Source organism: Hoplias malabaricus, chromosome 1 (genome assembly GCF_029633855.1).
Source record: "Hoplias malabaricus isolate fHopMal1 chromosome 1, fHopMal1.hap1, whole genome shotgun sequence".
Classification (NCBI taxonomy): domain Eukaryota; kingdom Metazoa; phylum Chordata; class Actinopteri; order Characiformes; family Erythrinidae; genus Hoplias; species Hoplias malabaricus.
The window spans coordinates 66,685,159-66,704,237 of record NC_089800.1 but is presented as its reverse complement, the minus strand read 5'-3'; the positions used below and the strand labels follow the sequence as shown (position 1 = coordinate 66,704,237).

The window sequence follows — 19,079 nt, the reverse complement described above, 5'->3', positions numbered from 1 at the left end:
GTCATGGTATATCTATAACTGTCTCTCATAAACCACACAGTAAAACAGAACACAGTGACATTTGTGAGTGTTATTCTCCATTTACAGGATAAATAGGTCCTGACAATGTATTGTACATCAGAATTAACCTATATAATTTATGCTCTGTATATGAATAGCATAGTTTATTTACAAGGATAAACTTATTATGTTATTGCATATACACTTACTATACTTACATATTAACAAATATCTGTCATAAAAAAACCCTTATGATTAGTGAATTCAGCTGCTTTAATATGCACAACCCCAACACTACCCGTGCCCAATGCCAAGTGTCGTCTACAGGAATATAAAGCCCACCTCCACTGAGCTGTGGAGCAGCACAACAAAAAAGCCTATGAACAACAATGGAAGAATGCAGCCAAGAATGGGGGTAAAAGGCAGTTTTATAATCGTTGATTTTGGAGGAAATTAAAAAGGTGCAGATGTCTATCCATACAGAGCAGAAAGTTTATTATTATTACATAAAGGCACTTACATATTTAAGGCATATTAATATTACTTAGAAATACTATTACTTAGAATACTGACATATACAGTATTTGATAAATATGAGCTTTATTACTGTCGGCATATATTCATTCATTCATTGTCTGTAAGCGCTTATCCAGTTCAGGGTCACGGTGGGTCCAGAGCCTACCTGGAATCATTGGGCGAAAGGCAGGAACCCACCCTGGAGGGGGCACCAGTCCTTCACAGGGCAATGTATGTTTTTGGACTGTGGGAGGAAACCAGAGCACCTGGAGGAAACCCACGCAGACACAGGGAGAACACACCAACTCCTCACAGACAGTCACCTGGAGCGGGACTCGAACCCACAACCTCCAGGTCCCTGGAGCTGTGTGACTGCAACACTGTGCCGCCCGTCTGCATATATTAACAATCTATAAATCCCAACTGTATGTTAGAATTTTGTGTGTGTGTTTGTGAGGAATAGGCCCTTCAGTAAAACATGTTCATAGTTCAAAGGCAGTCTTTTAGGCTCCTAAAGGCACCCTCTCTTTGCTTTTTAGGCTTTATTTTCCCCTCTAACTTTGTAAGTATCCTACCTTTGACTCAGCACACTCTGTATAGTGTCCGTTGGTAGTGGGCGAGTGTGTGTGTGTGAGAGAGAGACACAGAGAGAGAGAAAGAGTGAGAGAGACAGGGAGAGATGTGTGAAGAAATTCTCTGTCAGCTCTGTTCCTCTTCGCTGTCACCTTCGAGCCAAATCTGTCCCAAATCCAGCAGAGTCTGTCACTCTCCATGCCTGCACACACACACACACACACACACACACACACACACAAACACACATGAACTTGCACTGGATGCTTGGAACCACACTATTTAACACCCGCAATGACCCTGCCTGAGGAAACTGACTGATGGTCAACTGAAACTGTTTTATCCCGAAATCTTCAGAGGACAAACATGAGAATATCATTCCATTCAGACTAGTCATCTACATAGTTCATTCATTTTGAAAACATTTAGCTTTGCAACTTGTTTTTAATACATACGAGCATTATTTCTTTCTTTCAACTTGATGGGGCTGATAAAGGAACATAGGGGGAAAAATACATAAATAATTATTAATTATCGTAATGATTTTGAGAATAAAGTTGTAATGTTGTAATGTAAAGTCAATGTGGACTAACCAACAATATCTCATTCCATTTGCATCTATAGAATGTGTGTGAGCGTGCAAGGAAACCTGCTTCTTGCTGAAAAATGCAGATAAGTAATCTCCAATACAGCTGCATTCAGGTGGCCTTACAACGCTGTCATACCCAGTGGCCATTTTTATTTACTGTTAATTTTTCCACTGCAGCTAATATAATACTGTGACACAGAAGATGTGACAATGCGCATTGCTGCTACTCATCAGGTGTACAGTTAAGTTTTAAAGTGTTTTTGCGTAACAAAAAATTGTATTTCAAAATATAAACATCCTACCTTTGTTGTGTCATTTTATGGTAATTAATGCATAGTATTATTAGTAACAGTTGTAACTTTATTATAAAATAAATAAATAAATGCATGTTAACCTGTTACATTCATGATGATATTGAAATTAGGGCTGGACAATAATTCAATATCAATATACAGGTGCTAGACATAAAATTAGAATATCATGAAAAAGTTGATTTATTTCAGTAATAACATTCAAAAAGTGAAACTTGTATATTATACTCATTCATTACACACAGACTGATATATTTCAAGTGTTGATTTCTTTTAATTTGATGATTATAACTGACAATTAATAAAAACCCCAAATTCAGAATCTCAGAAAATTAGAATATTATGAAAAGGTTCAATATTGAAGACACCTGGTGCCACACTCTAATCAGACAATTAACTCAAAACACCTGCAAAGGCCTTTAAATGGTCTCTCAGTCTAGTTCTGTAGGCTACACAATCATGGGGAAGACTGCTGACTTGACAGTTGTCCAAAAGACAACCATTGACACCTTACACAAGCAGGGCAAGACACAAAAGGTCATTGATAAAGAGGCTGGCTGTTCACAGAGCTCTGTGTCCAATCACATTAATAGAAAGGCAAAGGGATGGAAAAGATGTGGTAGAAAAAAGTGTACAAGCAATAGACATAACCACACCCTGGAGAGGATTGTGAAACAAAATCCATTCAAAAATGTGGGGGAGATTCACAAAGACTGGACTGCAGCTGGAGTCGGTGCTTCAAGAACCACCACACACAGAAGTATGCAAGACATGGGTTTCAGCTGTCGCATTCCTTATGTGAAGCCACTCTTGAACAAGAGATAGCTTCAGAAGCATCTCGCCTGGGCTAAAGACTGGGCTGCTGCTGAGTGGTCCAGAGTTATGTTCTTTGATGAAAGTAAATTTTGCATTTCCTTTGGAAATCAAGGTCCCAGAGTCTGGAGGAAGAGGAGAGGCACAGAATCCACGTTACTTGAGGTCCAAGTAATGGTTTGGGGTGCCATGTCATCTGCTGGTGTTGGTCCACTGTGTTTCTGAGGTCCAAGGTCAAAGCAGCCGTCTACCAGGAAGTTTTAGAGCACTTCATGCTTCCTGCTGCTGACCAACTTTATGGAGATTCAGATTTCATTTTCCAACAGGACTTAGCACCTGTACATAGTGCCAAAGCTACCAGTACCTGGTTTAAGGACCATGGTATCCCGGTTCTTATTTGGCAAACTCGCCTGACCTTAATGCCATAGATCTATGGGGTATTGTGAAGAGGAAGATGTAATACGCCAGACCCAACAATGCAGAAGAGCTGAAGGCCACTATCAGAGCAACCTGGGCTCTCATATAACACCTGAGCACACAGACTGATCGACTCCATGCCACACCACATTGCTGCAGTAATTCAAGTATTGAGTGCTGTACATGTTCATACTTTTCAGTTGGCCAGCATTTCTAAAAATCCTTTTTTTGTCTTGGTCTTAATTAATATTCTAATTTTCTGAGATACTGAATTTTCATTACTTGTCAGTTATAATCATCAAATTAAAAATAAACACTTGAAATATATCAGTCTGTGTGTAATGAATGAGTATAATATACAAGTTTCACAAGTTTTCTTTATATCACAATATATAATGTTTCAATAATGATGAACTGATTTTGAACACTTTGAACACATTTTCAATATTTCAATATACATTATTTACAGCATCTGTCACTGACTGATGGTAATTAGCAAGTTCAGGAATGAGGTCTGTGTAAATGTGTCCATCATTGCTCTCTATAGTCTTCTCATTGGTGTTGCACAAGAATAATTAAACCAAACAATATTGTACACTATTGGTACTCTGTGGCTGCTAGTGTACATCACATGTGCATTTCTTATTGTAGTGTATTGTGAGATTGTTATAGTACGCTTGATACTGTGGACTGTGTTTACAGTCTCCGCTACAAAATGTCAGAATCCCAAAATAGTGCACTACTGTAGACAGTGTAGAATATCCTCCTGCTTCTGTTGTTCTGTGTATGGATTTGAGTGTGCTCTTCTTAAGGTGTTGTCAAACCTATAGGTGGGAGGCTGTATTGTTTGTATCACTTGATAATCCACATTGAAATTAATTTTTAATTTAATCCACTTAAAAAATTGACTGGAACGGTGAAAGTGAATATTTAGGTAAAATACGGAGCAGGAAGAGTGAAAATTGTTGCACATCCTTCCAAACTGTTACTCCAAATCAATCCAGTGAGCAATAATTGACACGTAGAATGTGTTCACATTCCACAGATTTCACATAAACAAAACCACCTTAAAATCCTATTGAGTGGTCCTTGATTTTGTGTGTGTGTGTGTGTGTGTGTGTGTGTGTGTTAGTGCTTGATTTGATTTCTTCCTGTAATCTCATCCATTATTTACACACCTAATTTACTTTCGAAAATCATTTACTCATCTTTATTGCATTATCCTTCTTCCTCTTTTACCTCTTCCCTCTCTCCCTATTCCTCCATTCTCCCTTTCTCTCTCTCTCTCTCTCTCTCTGTGTGTCTCTGCTTCTCTAGAGGAATTGTGTAATAGTGCTCTCTCAAACTCCTGTAGCTCATTCTTCAACTGACAGCTGCAGGACACTTATCAGACACACAACTCTCTCTCTCTCTCTCTCTCTCTCTCTCTCTCTCTCTATTTCTCTCTCTGTCTCTCTTTCACACACAAACAGTTACTTTGATAATCACATTCTAACTACTCTGAAAATGTATTAAAATATAAATTAGTTTTCGTATTTTTATATTTTTATTTTGTATTTTTTGTGTACATTTATTTGATTTAAATGCCCATTCATCCATCCATCCATCCATCCATGAGTCTAAAGTCATCAAGACACAATGCCAAGTGTGGACTGGGGGGTTATAAATCCCTCAAGCATTTAGCAAGTGTCTGTGTTCTCTGGAGTGATGGAGCTCCATTTAATCATTGCTTGTGTGACTGCAATGTCCCAACATCTATGATCAGCTTTCCCAGAAGTGTAGATGCTGTGGGAAAAGCTTCCTATTATTACTTGGATTTCAGAATATCTGCTGGGTGAGTGTTTGTTATGAAACTTTGGGCTGTTTAGGTTGATTCTACAAGAAAATGTCATTGCTATTGGCATCATTGATAAATGAAAGGTCTGAGAGGTATCCAACACCACAGCTCACAGTTCTGATGCTTAACACAGTTCAAATAATCAATAAAAACAAATAATCTTTTATCAGCGTTATTGATTTTTTGATGTGTTGCTGTTGCTCTGGTAATCGTATTTTATTCATGCGGAAATGATTCGTAAGATCTGTTCTCTTAAGCCCTATTCGGACGGGATTCATTTTACAGGAGGATCTCAGAGGTTTTAATCCCGTCCGAATAGACTATTTCAGTCATTTTCACGTAGTGCGCACTCCCATTTCAGGAAGAAATCCTAAGCCTTTTACCCACTGTAAAACAAGCAGTAAAAATAACCCCAGGTTATACTAATCCCGTCCCAACTGATATTTGGGTGAATATTGCGTCATATCCCAGTGAAAAGGAGTTTTTTTTTTCCATGTTTTCTCGAGAATAGAGGAGCTGAAGTGTTTAGTGATGAAATATAGCCTACAGTTTAAGTAAAAGCTCAAACCCAAAAATGACCTGTAGGTAGGCTTTGTGCACACTAGCAGTATCTGTACATCTTAGGGATATGTGTCCTACTCGTTAAGTTAACATTAGACAGATTATAATATCGGGTATAATAACTGTGTGAAGGATTAGTGAGGTTTTTTGCCACCTTCTCGCCCGTTATCTGTTGTGAAGGACTAGAAGAATACACAGTGTGGATCAGACACAACAGACTTATGTCAGTGCATGGTGCTATTTTTTACCGAGAATTCTTATACAGTTCAAATCCACCATAAACATTACTGACGTCTTGTGGAAAAACTGACATTACCCTAGTTCCACAAGTAAAACTAATCCCGTCCGAATAGGGCTTTAGTGTATGTCATGGTTGATTGTTACTGTGCTTTTTGTTCTAGTTGTGTGTCATGAGTATAAAATCATATTACAGTTTTGTCTCTGTCTCCTCTCGGTCCTGTAGCATGAGACACAATTGTACAATACAGTTATTTACAATGAATATAACAATGGTTACATTTTTAATTTCAGCCAAAATACTGACATGCTGACAAGCTCCTTTAGTGCTTTTGTGAGTTCTGAAGATGCCTTTGGCGTAGTGGTAGTGTAAGAGGATACTGTAAGGAGGGGAGAGCTCTGAGCGCAGTGAAGGAAGAGAATCAAAATAAATAAATAAATAAATGCGATCAAGAGTAGAGATGGAAGTGAACCAAGCAAACACAGCTTAATAAAGATCAAGTGTGTGCTACACGTTACACTGCTGCCTGCTCTGGAGTGGGCTGTCTGTGAGTCAATTTAAAGGAACAGTAGCTGACACGGGTCATTCTGAAAAGGGCTGTGTAGAGTGAGGGGCTGTATTGTTAGATCCGTGTGGTTCAAAGTATCTCACAGTCAGTTCATGAAGTTGATGACAGAAGAGCTACAAACTACAGCACACTGCTAAAAACATTAATGGTGGCTCTGACAGAAAGGTGTCAGTTTCACCACAGCTTGCTGAGAATGTGGCTGTGTGTTTGTGCTGACCCCTTCACTTCGTCAAGCAGTGATTGGCCTTGTGGGCTCCAACATCAGCTTCAAGAACTGCCTTTTTACTGCCTGACATATCCCAGGAGCCATTTGAATGAGATAAACAGGGTTATTCCCTTCACATGTCAGTGGTTTTAATCTTGTGGCTGCCACTGTTGTTGCTAACCTCCCTCTCTCTCTTTCCCCCCCTCTCAGCTCTCCTCTATGCCACCATCTTTGGTAATGTGACCACTATCTTCCAGCAGATGTACGCCAACACCAACCGCTACCATGAGATGCTGAACAGCGTGAGAGATTTCCTCAAACTCTACCAGGTTCCTAAAGGCCTGAGTGAGAGAGTGATGGACTACATCGCATCCACATGGTCCATGTCCAGAGGCATCGACACTGAGAAGGTAACACACACCACAGAGCTCGCTTTGTGTTTGTGTGTGTGTTTATTCCCTTGTCTATTTTACAAGCTGTTATTCCCTCTCGCTGACATGCTGCAGTGTTTTTTACTGTAAGCCCTGGAGAAGGATCTGAAGACATACACTGAAGAGTGTGTTGTGAAGCCTATAACACTCTCCATCTGCCCTACATACACACATCCCTCTTCTGTCTTTGTGTTTTTCTTTCTCTCACACACACACACACACATGCACACACTCTCTCTCTCTCCTTCTCCCACTCTATCTCTCTTTTTTAAATGATACAGCCCTAAGCATAGGGCTAAAGTAACATACATTTTCATGTACTTCTCTTCTGAACATTTTTTAAAATTTAAATTGTTAAAAAAAGGAAATAGACACAAAAGAAGAGCATTTGCAAAATCATAGTAAGAAGCTGATGGTGTGGATAACCCAGTGCCAGAGCTGAACGTATTTAAGATTAACTTAGAGAAGCGTGAATGATCACATAAATTATATGAGATATATTTTTGTTTTCTTATATATGTCTTCTTTCCTACTCCCCTCTCCATCTATCTATACCCTCTTTCTCTCTCTCTCTCTCTCTCTCTCTCTCTCTCCCCCTTCCCCTCTCCTCTTCCTGTGCAGGTGCTGCAAATTTGTCCTAAAGACATGCGAGCTGATATTTGTGTGCACCTGAACAGGAAGGTGTTTAAGGAGCACCCTGCATTCCGACTGGCCAGCGACGGCTGCCTGAGGGCGCTGGCCATGGAGTTCCAGACGATCCACTGTGCCCCGGGCGACCTCATCTACCATGCTGGGGAGAGTGTGGACAGCCTGTGCTTCGTGGTATCAGGGTCATTGGAGGTCATCCAAGACGATGAGGTGGTTGCCATTCTTGGTGAGCAGCTGGTGGGAATAGCATATTTAAATTTTTTTTTACATTTATTTATTTATTTATTTATTTTACAGAAAATTGGTTCCATTTGGTTGTTTTGGTTCTCTTCTGGATTAGTTTTAGATGCCAATCAGCTCATGGAACTGATTTAGAACTCATACTCAATCATGTTTAGGAACTGAGCCACAAGAGAGCACTGTTCTGTGTTTTGCATCAAAGACACCGTGTCTTCTACAAAAGCACTAGGCTTAAACGAGCAATATGTAGTATACTTAATGAACTAAATCATAAAATGACCTGTATATGTCATGAGATTAAGGAAATCCTCTAAGGTGAAGTACTGGAATCCCTGAGAGTAGTGCTGCAGCCAGGATATTCTTCTGTAAAGAGGTCTTTTCAGGAGCGGAGATCTATTGGTATTTTAGCCTGACATCCTACCCTCTGTCCAATCACAGTTCAGCACACAAACTGCAGGTTGCCAGGTAAAACACAAGAACAATAACCACAGATTAATGATGTGAACTCCATAGTTTGTGTTTTACGTTTATTCAGGAACATAACCTGAGTAATTTGATGAGGTTTGTGTGTTTTAAACCAATGAAGTGGGCAATACATTTTGTTGCAACGCTGACGCAAGGTTTATATTTACCTATTTAAGGTGGAATGGAAAATTCAAATAGGAAGCATGAGAATTAGTCTCATTAACTGACCCATGTAAGATGAAACTAAATGTCTGAATATGACAATTGTGAATAATAAGCAAACATCTGCCTCTCTTGTTGCAGAATTCAGTCAGATCAGACAGCTCTGTTGTTCCAACTTCTTGTCCAGAGCATTCCCCCGAAAAATAGAGGCTTTACACTAGATATTGAAAGTCAAGGGAACATTAGTTGGGTGAGGTACTGAAGTTGAATGACCTGTTGTGGCACTCCAGCTCAAACCAAAGTTGTTGGTAGAAAACAAATGTGGTGTTCCAGAGCATCCCATTTCAGTTCATCTATTTCTGTGGAGATTAAAGCTTTATATGAACAAATGCACCTGCTACAGATGGATGTATTATGACACATTGTTTCACCCAGGGCACCTACTAATTGTCTTTATCCACTGTCAGAGTTGTGTCCCAGGGCAGCGAGGTAGTCATGAGACGTATTTACACATTGCTGAGTTCTGGACGCAGCACGGTCCAGTTTGTTGTCGGAGGTGTTGTTTCATTGCATTGCTGATGGCCAGCAGCTGGGTTCACATTAAAGTCTGGTGCCTCAGAGAGAGAGAGAGAGAGAGAGAGAGAGAGGGGGGGGGGGGTTCAGAGGCAGACAGACAGTGCAATTAGAGGTAATGAGAAAGAAACAATTCAAATTCAAGTAGCTTTACTGTCATGAAATTTAAATGCCATCTGTTGCCAAAGCAAAGAATAGAATTATTAATATTAATAATGGTCAAATATATGTAAAAGAAGGAAAAATCAATAAATAATATAATTAAACTACCAATAATATGATGTAAGATGATTATTAATATATTTAAATATAATTTGGGAATCTCTTTATCTTCTAGCGATGGGATGAGATTTTTTACTGAGTGTGTGCACTCTTTTTTTGAGATGTGTGTATTTGTAATACAAACGCTGCAGTGAAGACAGAGCCCCTCTTCTCTGGTATTCCACTGCTTCCTCTGTGTCAGTCTCCTGGCTTTGGGCACTTAGGGTAAATGTTGTTTCACCACTTGGCCCTACCCCTCTGTTGTGCCTAAGGGTAGGGGGTCTCAGTCTTTATTGGGAAAGAGGGGTAGGGCCAAGGGGTAGAGCTATATACACCTTGAAACTGAGATTTTTCAGGGGCCAACTTCATGTGATGCTCTGTAAATCAGATAAGCCAAATAAGGAGCTGAATTCATCTTCATGTCACAGAGAGTTAGGAGTTGGTGATAATACAGGATTGTTGAGGCATATGATGCCCTAAATCTAACTGCATTAAAGACCAGCAACACTTCTCTTTTTTGGGTTCTGATGATGTTTCAGGCTGTGGAAGGGCTGTCCCGTTACATAGGGGAAGATTTTAAACACTACACCTTGTAACTCAGCTCCAAATGGCAAGATAACACTCACAAATAGGGGTCACCTTCATGGTGTGGGCAGTTGTTAAGGTAAGCTATGTGGTGGCATAAAACTGGTTTACAGTTTTAGAGCTCTGTTTAATTTGGGTACAGAGAGATAGAGAAGCTCTGCACACCAGGGTAGCAGTGTTTCCATGAATTTTTGAACTCTACTTTTGAACTACTGTATAAAAGTATGGGTTTAATTATAGAATTGAATATTTTTATCCAGATTTGTATCAGTAGGTTGCATGTGTTTAGTATCTATTTTTATAGGTTTTTTTTTTTTTTGGCTTTTAATTTTTTTGGCTTTTGTTTTGCTGAATTTGCCTGATGCTCTGAGTGACTGTCAGAGCTAATTATATTTCAGTGTATTGTTGTGTTGTCTCTATGAAGGTTAACATGGGATTTTGAGTTTGGTGATCTGGCTTGTATCTGGCTTCATAAATGAGAGTAGAAAGGGGGTGGAATATGAGAATGAAAAAGAGAGAGAGAGGAGGAACAGAGGAAGACTTTAGGATTAAAGGTAATGAGAGCGAGGGAGACAAACGACAGGAGTGAGAGAAGAAAGGGCAGGAATGAATGAAAGGAAAGAGATATATGTGTAAACATTGTAACTTAAATACCCTGCAGTGAAAAGATGTTCAGGTTACATTGAGAGAGAGAGAGAGAGAGAGAGAGAGAGAGATTGATTTAGACAGTACTGTAATGAAACACTGTCTGAAATATGTTACTGTACCTATACAGATACACCATAAACACACGGACACATTCACACACACTTCTGATTACATGCGTGCTTGGGATTTACACACTTCCCTTCATTTTGTGGAGACTTTTCTTAACCTTATCCATTAATAGTACTAGTCTAACACTAAGCCTACACCATAATTTATAACATGCCTTACGCTATTTTATACTCCTTTACCCACAAGTTAACACCATTCTGGGGTCTTAATTGAACTTCTGTGACATGCATTGGTCAAAATACCACTAATATCAAACAACACAGCACCATTCCGCCTCTGTCTATTTAGCCCTGTTCCTCAGCGTCTGTTGAGAACGAGCCTCTGTGTGAACCAAGCCCAGGGTGCCCAGCTGTGAGGCGCAAGGAGCAGAAGCCCTGGGATTTAGTCACTTTAACTTTGTGCAGTTCCCTCTCCATTTTTTTTAACCATTTTTCACAATCTGTAAGGTCCCCCTGCTCGCTTTATTGTATCTTTAATGTGTTGCTACATTTAACCATGTCTTTGCGCTCTCATATTACCACATGTTCACATGTAACACGTGTACTTTAAATCACTTCTAGTCTACTGATTGACTTCATTGTTATGGATACAGAATAATGCTCTGTGTGTGGAAAAAAATGTTTTAGCATTTCATCCAATCACAACACTGGACCCACATGTATGTGAGAGCGCAAAGTGATTCAATTCCACTGTTTCTGCTCTTTGAATCTGATCATTGGGCATCTTGGTTTCAGATTAAACATAAGCTCATTCTCATTTAAAGACACAGGGCTGAAACCGGTTGTTCAGAACAGGGCTGTTTATATGGGGGAGAAGAGTGCTGTGATATTTGATGACCAAGTATATCACATTTGTTTCATTAAGACCCCAGAGAACTGTGTTCCCCCTGACCACACAAACACACACACACACACTTTGTTTTTTGTGCATTGTGAGGCTATTATAGACCCCCAATTATTTTGTGGAGACTTATTTTCACCTCATCTGTAAGTGCTACTAGACTAATCTTAACACTTTAGCATCATGTTTTGGTCCATGCAGCGTGATCAACTTGGAATATACTTAATTATTTTCATCTTAGAGTTGCATGGAATTAAATTATCTACATCCAGAGAGATTTCTCATTGTAAAATTTTATCTCTGTACGCAGATGATTTAATTGCATGTAATACTTGGATGTAAAAAAAAAAAAAGTACATTCAAAGTGTCCGAATTTTTTCATTGTTTATACACAATCCAAAGCTCTGCTCATTCCACTGATTCCCTGACTCACTTTAACACATTAACCTTTTACCAGCCGTTTCACACAGGAAACTCAAGTACACCTCTTTACAGTACATTGTGCAGCACATAAACACACACACACACACACACACACACACACACTGGACACTTTGGCAGACTGGATCTATACAAACACACTTTCTGGACATCCTCTAACCTTGTTTTGTTGCATTACTGAGAGTAATCAGCTTAGTCTGAGTGCACAGCTCACTATCGCAATGTACACAGCACAGAGCCATAACAGGAGAATTACAGCAAGGAGAAGGCCACCCAAAAACTGCAATCAAATATTGCAGTGAAATTTAGCGGAGAATGTAGCTGTTGTTATGGTAACTGTAATGTCAGTCCGCAACTAAAAACAGTAAGCTGTTCCAGAGAGTCAGACCTCTGCATTAGGAGACATTTTGAGTCCTTGAACCGTGTCGACTGATATTAAAGTATCCGAAATGGCCAAAAGGTTCTGGGCACCAGCTCATCCCCATTCTGAAATTAAAGAGGATCTTGTCTCCTATGGCTTCAGCATCAGTTTCTGCTCCTCTGGGAAGGCTTTTTACCACTTGTTGGAACCTTGCTGTGAGACTTTGAGGGCAACCCCACAAGCATTAGTAAGGTTGAATGATAAGGATCACAGATGCCAGATGTATTACATGAAGCGCCATCACTTTCGAGAACGCAACATGGGGTGGCTTTCAACACTTCTTACCAGTGCTTGGTGTAGGGCAGCTCAGACTCATGTGCAGACTCAGATTCAACAGGAACGGATGTGTCGCTGAATGCAAGTCAAAAGCATGCAGACTCTTGGCTTTAAGGTGAGGGAATGCACAGGGAACAAGGGAATATTCTGTCTGTCCAAAACTCTGCTTTTCTCTCTCTCTCTCTCTCTCTCTCTCTCTCTCTCTCTCTGCCAGACATGCAAACAATCTGAAGCGCATCACAATGCGTCCTGAGTGCTTTCACCTCCACTGTGCTCATTAAATGACTCTGTGTGTGTGTGTGTGTGTGTGTGTGTGTGTGTGTGTGTGTGTATAACTCATCTCACCTCTATAAAGGTAGCCAAACTGTGGAGTATAATTATTTGGGCCGTGTCCCTCGTGTTTAAAAAAAACAGAGCAGAATATTTGATTCACCCTGTAATCAACTGAGATGCTGAGAGACGAATGTACGATGAGGCTTTGACCTTTTGAATGTCCATCCACTTTATACAATCTGACACAGAGGGATAAAAAAACTTAGAGCTGGATTCTTGTACAAACAAGGCCAGCACAAATATACACTATAAAATTTTACTGTAAAATAGAGGTAGCCGTTGTTGCCAGAAGTTCATGGCAAAATATACAGTCAAAATGTATATAATTTTACAGTATGCTATGTACGGTATTGCATTGCTTTTTTGCAACCATACATTATATATTCAAGAACTGTCTTGTTTACAATGTAACACTGAAAAAAATAGGTATACACCGTAAAAAAAATAGATGAAATTGCTGTGACAAATGTGAGAATTGAGACTGAGACATAGTCATAAACAAGGAGCGAGGAAATGTGCAGTATTTGGGAATGGTGTGTGATGAGGGTGTGAATCCAGGCTGACAGTGTCCACTCCTGACCAGCACACATCTCATCTCACACACAGTAACCCCAAAAACGCACAAAATCAAATATCTCCTCCCAGTCTTTGGCACATAAATAATTAACATAAATATTTAACAGTGACAAAATGTATTTTTCATAAAAAGATATGTAGTGTTGTCTGTGGTATATATGAATATTACAGAATATATATATCTGTTATAGTCACAGTGCAGATGTATTTAACATTGGAATATACATATATACACACATAGTACTGTGTAGAAGTCTTAGGCACAGAAGATAATTGTATATATTTAAACTAATGTCCTCTCAGTAAGTGTGGTGCTTGTATAAAGTTATATATAATACGTATACAGTAAATATGTTCATTCATTATCTGTAACCCTTATCCAGTTCAGGGTCACGATGGGTCCAGAGCCTACCTGGAATCATTGGGCGCAAGTCGGGAATACACCCTGGAGGGGGCGCCAGTCCTTCACAGAGCAACACAGACACACACACACACATTCACTAACACCTACGGACACTTTTGAGATGCCAGTCCACCTACCTACGTGTGTTTTTGGGCTGTGGGAGGAAACCCACATGGACACGGAGAGAACACACCCAACTCCTCACTGACATCGAACCCACAACCCACCAGTTGTGTGACTGCGACAGTACCTGCTACGCCACCGTGCTGCCCTAGGTACTGGATGATAACTTTAAATAATATAGACTGCCACAAGGAGAGATTTTGAAAAAGTTAAACCAACACATTCACACACGGAATATCACACTTACTGGAGTAATGTTATTTAGTTTTATTCTAATGTTGGGGGTTATTTGCTTTTTTAGGAAATAAACATTTGCTGCTCAGATAAATAGCTTTTTAAATCTCAATCTCTTGTGCCAAAAGTTTATAATATAAGTATTATATAAATACTATATATATTTACAGAATTTTACTGTCATGGTTAGGCAGTATTTCATTGTATAATCAATGTACATTTTTACCGTGTGCTCTGTCTGCTTCATTGCAACTGACGGCTTTACGACTCTGACCTGTGCCAAATTTTGATACAATTACAGATACATTTTCTTATGAGTGATTTCTGCTGCTTTAAAGTGCACTCACTCCTGACACAGACTGTATTCACATAGTTTGTAGAAAAGCATTGGCAGTTACAAATGGAAAAAGGTCACTATGCGCAGAGCCATGTGCAGGTAAGATGTCTATAAAGACTCTAATGGAGCTGCATTCTATAGAGCAGGGGTTCCCAAAGCATTTACAACTGTGGACCAGACGACAATCAGATTCTCAATGATTGTGCTCAAGTTCATGCTGCCTGCTCGCAAAGCTTTCTGTGCTAATGCTCGGATTTTTAAGCACGGTATAAACCATAATTCCTCAGCCAGTCAGAAAAGGTTACGGATTTTGACCAAGGAAATCTGTACTAATAAAACTCTGACAGTGCTCCATGAATCACAGTTTTAAAAATGTGCTCTCGACTTTTCCATTAAAATACTCCATTAACATCCTGGCCTCACTTAAACATACGGATGGAAATGGCAACAGCTCTTTATTGTGCTTATGGTTTATGGTTCTCTTTAATTCATTCCGAAAAACTGAAGAAACTGATACATTAACAATCCCCACAAAGTACAGGGGTTAGACAATGAAACTGAAACACCTGTCATTTTAGTGTGGGAGGTTTCATGGCTAAATTGGAGCAGTCTGGTGGCCAATCTTCATTAATTGCACATTGCACCAGTAAGACCATGTGCACCATTGTATCCTGAAGGCGGTGCCGTGTATCAGGATGACAATGCACCAATACACACAGCAAGACTGGTGAAAGATTGGTTTGATGAACATGAAAGTGAAGTTGAACATCTCCCATGGCCTGCACAGTCACCAGGTCTAAATATTATTGAGCCACTTTGGGATGTTTTGGAGGAGCGAGTCAGGAAACGTTTTCCTCCACCAGCATCACGTAGTGACCTGGGCACTATCCTGCAAGAAGAATGGCTTAAAATCCCTCTGACCACTGTGCAGGACTTGTATATGTCATTCCCAAGATGAACTGACGCTGTATTGGCCGCAAAAGGAGGCCCTACACCATACTAATACATTATTGTGGTCTAAAACCAGGTGTTTCAGTTTCATTGTCCAACCCCTGTAACTCTGAATATATTAGTTGCAATATTTAGATCTTATGAAATAAAAGCTATTAAAGAATGAATTAGTTATCATAATACATTTTAAAACGTGGAGATCAGTCATGAAATGGGTCTGCAGCCCTGGTGCTTGGGAACCTCTTGGGAACCTCTACTACAGATTGATGGAGCTCCATTCAGTATCTTTGGGATGAGTTGGGAATTGTTTTGTGATCCTAAAAATTCATTCATTCATTCATTGTCTGTAACCACTTATCCAGTTCAGGGTCGCGGTGGGTCCGGAGCCTACCCAGAATCACCTGGTGTAAACATCTTGATCTAACTAGTGCTTATGAGGCTGAATGCAATCAATGTTCAATGTTCCTCACAGTGTTCCAGTTTTGTTATGTAGCCTTCCCAGAACATGGCAAATGATAAATAAAGAGTTATCAAGGGTTTTTATTTAATCCCTATATGAGCTTCTGTTGATTTCTGTGCGGAATATGAATCTGAATCACAGTGAGAGTGTCTGGAATGAGACAAAGGAAAGAGAGAGTGAGACAGAGAGAGAGAGAGATAAATTCTTGAGTAGTAAACAGAGCAAACAGGGATTTTGTTTGGAGAATGTGGAGATTTGACCTTTGAATAAAGGCTGGAGTCTGTTAATGTGGAGCGTAATTGCGCGGCAGTGAGATGTAAATGTCAGCAGGGAAGCGTGGAGTGTGTGATCTCACTCTCATTTCTCACCACTTTGCTCTATGATGATGATAATGGGTCCCGTTTTCAAACAAGTGTGTGGGGGCTTTTTGGAAGTCTGTACTGAATGTGTGTGTGTGTGTGTGTGTGTGACAGCTCACACCATGTACAGTCAACTTTTTTATGTGGGTGAAAATAATGCATGGAACTACATCCTTTGTTGTGAATATAAAAAAAAAACTGTTAATGTCATGATTATGGTGCCGTGGTAAACCAGAATATATCAAGTGAACTAGAAGTAATGGACTAATATTAATATTTACTGTCCTTTTGTGTGACCAATATTCTCAGCAGGGGAAAGATATCAGTTTAATATTTACTCTCCTACCGTGTGACCCAAATATTCAGGAAAAGTAATAAATGTAATGACATATATGGTCTGATTGTGTGACATTTAGGGAAAAATATTAGTTTAATATTTACTGCCCTGTGGTGTGGCCAAAATATACCCAGAGGAACAAAAGTACTATATTAATATTTATTGTTATACAGTGATATTCTAAATATCATCCTTCTTGGCCAAAGGGCTTGTATCTCCACATTGGTAAAATCGTAATCATCCTGTGATCTCACACAGTGTAAACAGCAGCTGCCTTTTTCAAGGGTAACACAAGCTCTGTTTCTAAGGTGAGGATAGTGTAATATATATTAATATTATAATATTGAACACTGGGGGAGTTATTGGGATAGATTCTCTGTGTGTAATTGTAAGCAGGATTGTTTATAATGATTTTCCTGTGTGTGTGTGTGTGGCTCTGTGCAGGTAAAGGGGACGTATTTGGAGACGTGTTCTGGAAGGAGGTGACTCTGGCTCAGTCTTGCGCTAACGTCCGAGCACTGACCTATTGTGACCTTCACGTGATAAAGAGAGATGCTCTGCAGAAAGTGCTGGAGTTCTATACGGCCTTCTCCAACCACTTCTCACGCAACCTGCTGCTCACGTACAACCTCCGCAAACGCGTGAGTCACAGCCTGAATGTGTGTGTGTGTATGTGTGTTTGTGTATTTGAATTCTCACTTACTCTCTGTGCCACACACACAATATCATTGGTAACACTGGAAAGACGTTGTGTATTTACATATTAATTAAACATGCAACAATAGTGTAGCTACCACTGATGTGTGTACTGTTGGAGATGGATTACTGTGGTTAGCTCATGAAAATGCACACATGTATTAGAGATACTTCACGTAAAGTTGGACCATTAATTGGGTGTTTTCATGAGCTATAAATTCTAATATATCAATAGACGCTACATTGGTGCTGTATGATTTACTGTGTATTTAACAGAGATTGTTAATATTAAGTGTGACCCGATATTGTACATTTTCTGCACAGACATGAAAACCAATCCAAATATGAAACCATTTCTGAAAGTATGAGCCAACTACTGACATATTGACTATAGTTTTCCCAAACATTGTCACATACATTGCCCCCTAGCTGTGAGGGTGAGGAGCACATGCTTCCTCCAAAATCTAAAGCCAACTACCACTTCTTTTCAAACTACTGCTATTACAACATCATGGGACAACTCAACACGCTTAGAGGAGAACACTAACAGTCCAGATCTGCGCTGCCAGCTAAGGGACACCTGCGGTGGCTAATGTGCTTGTGATGAGGTGAGAGGAAGGGACACCCACTCAGAGAGCGTCAGACCAAATTCACTCTCTTGGACACCCAGCCTCGGACAGCTAAATTAACAAGTAATCCAGTTTTATTATTAAACCTTTAGAGTAAAGTTTATTTAAAGTGCTTTGGTGAGCTTCAGCAGTTTGTTTGTAAGTAGCAGACTGTACTGTTCTGATCACTGGTACTCTTCCAGGTTCTCAGTGTTCCCTAAACGCTGTCAAGTGACAGATTTTTCTCTGTAAATGAAACCATTCCAGTCTGCTATATTTCAGCGGCTTTATGTCTGTGAGCCAGGCCACATTCGCAGTGGAACTCTGTTCCTGGAGTGAGACCCTTTTCTCTTAAAGATGATATTCATGATTGTAATCAAAAAAGATCATTTATAAAATGTAGAAGATGTTTCCTCATCATTCTAACTCTCCAGTCTGTTTGCACGCTCAAAACTGGTCTAATGTGTACGAAGGCCCAGTGTCTCTCTCCGCTCATTGCAGAGGCATCTGGAGTTGGTTTAGACAGTGGAGAGAACTCCAAATGTTGAAAAGCATGGATTGAGATGAGAATATTGCTTTATTCCTGCTCCAAAGGTGGGTCATTTTGACTTTTACTGTTTCAGATCACTGAAGGTGGAAATTTTTTCAAACTCAGGAGACTGCTAACTGCATTAGCGAAAGTGCTACAAAACTAAACAACCCGGGGTACAAATAAGTTTCCGTGGTAATTCAAACAGTAATTTAAAAACTTATAGACAAGTTAAACCTCATACAAACAACAAACTATTCCACCTTCAAAGACGCAGAGCTTCTGAATGTTAAACGACCAGACTGAAATTTATCCTGCATTTGTAGACAGTCCTTTAAAATGGAATCATCTTAAATGTATTAACCATATCTAAAGGTTATTGTGA

At 39.7% G+C, this 19,079-nt stretch overlaps 1 protein-coding gene across 3 annotated transcripts in view; it reads left to right on the top strand.

Moving 5' to 3' along the window:
• Nucleotides 1–19,079, top strand: part of kcnh1a (potassium voltage-gated channel, subfamily H (eag-related), member 1a) — an 88,200-nt gene that overhangs the window by 41,804 nt on the left and 27,317 nt on the right. For all 3 annotated transcript variants that reach the window (XM_066671250.1, XM_066671242.1, XM_066671259.1), the window contains 3 exons: nucleotides 6,839–7,038; nucleotides 7,681–7,933; nucleotides 17,306–17,502. In XM_066671250.1, coding sequence (XP_066527347.1) covers nucleotides 6,839–7,038; nucleotides 7,681–7,933; nucleotides 17,306–17,502 — 650 coding nt within the window. The remainder of the gene's footprint in view (nucleotides 1–6,838; nucleotides 7,039–7,680; nucleotides 7,934–17,305; nucleotides 17,503–19,079) is intronic.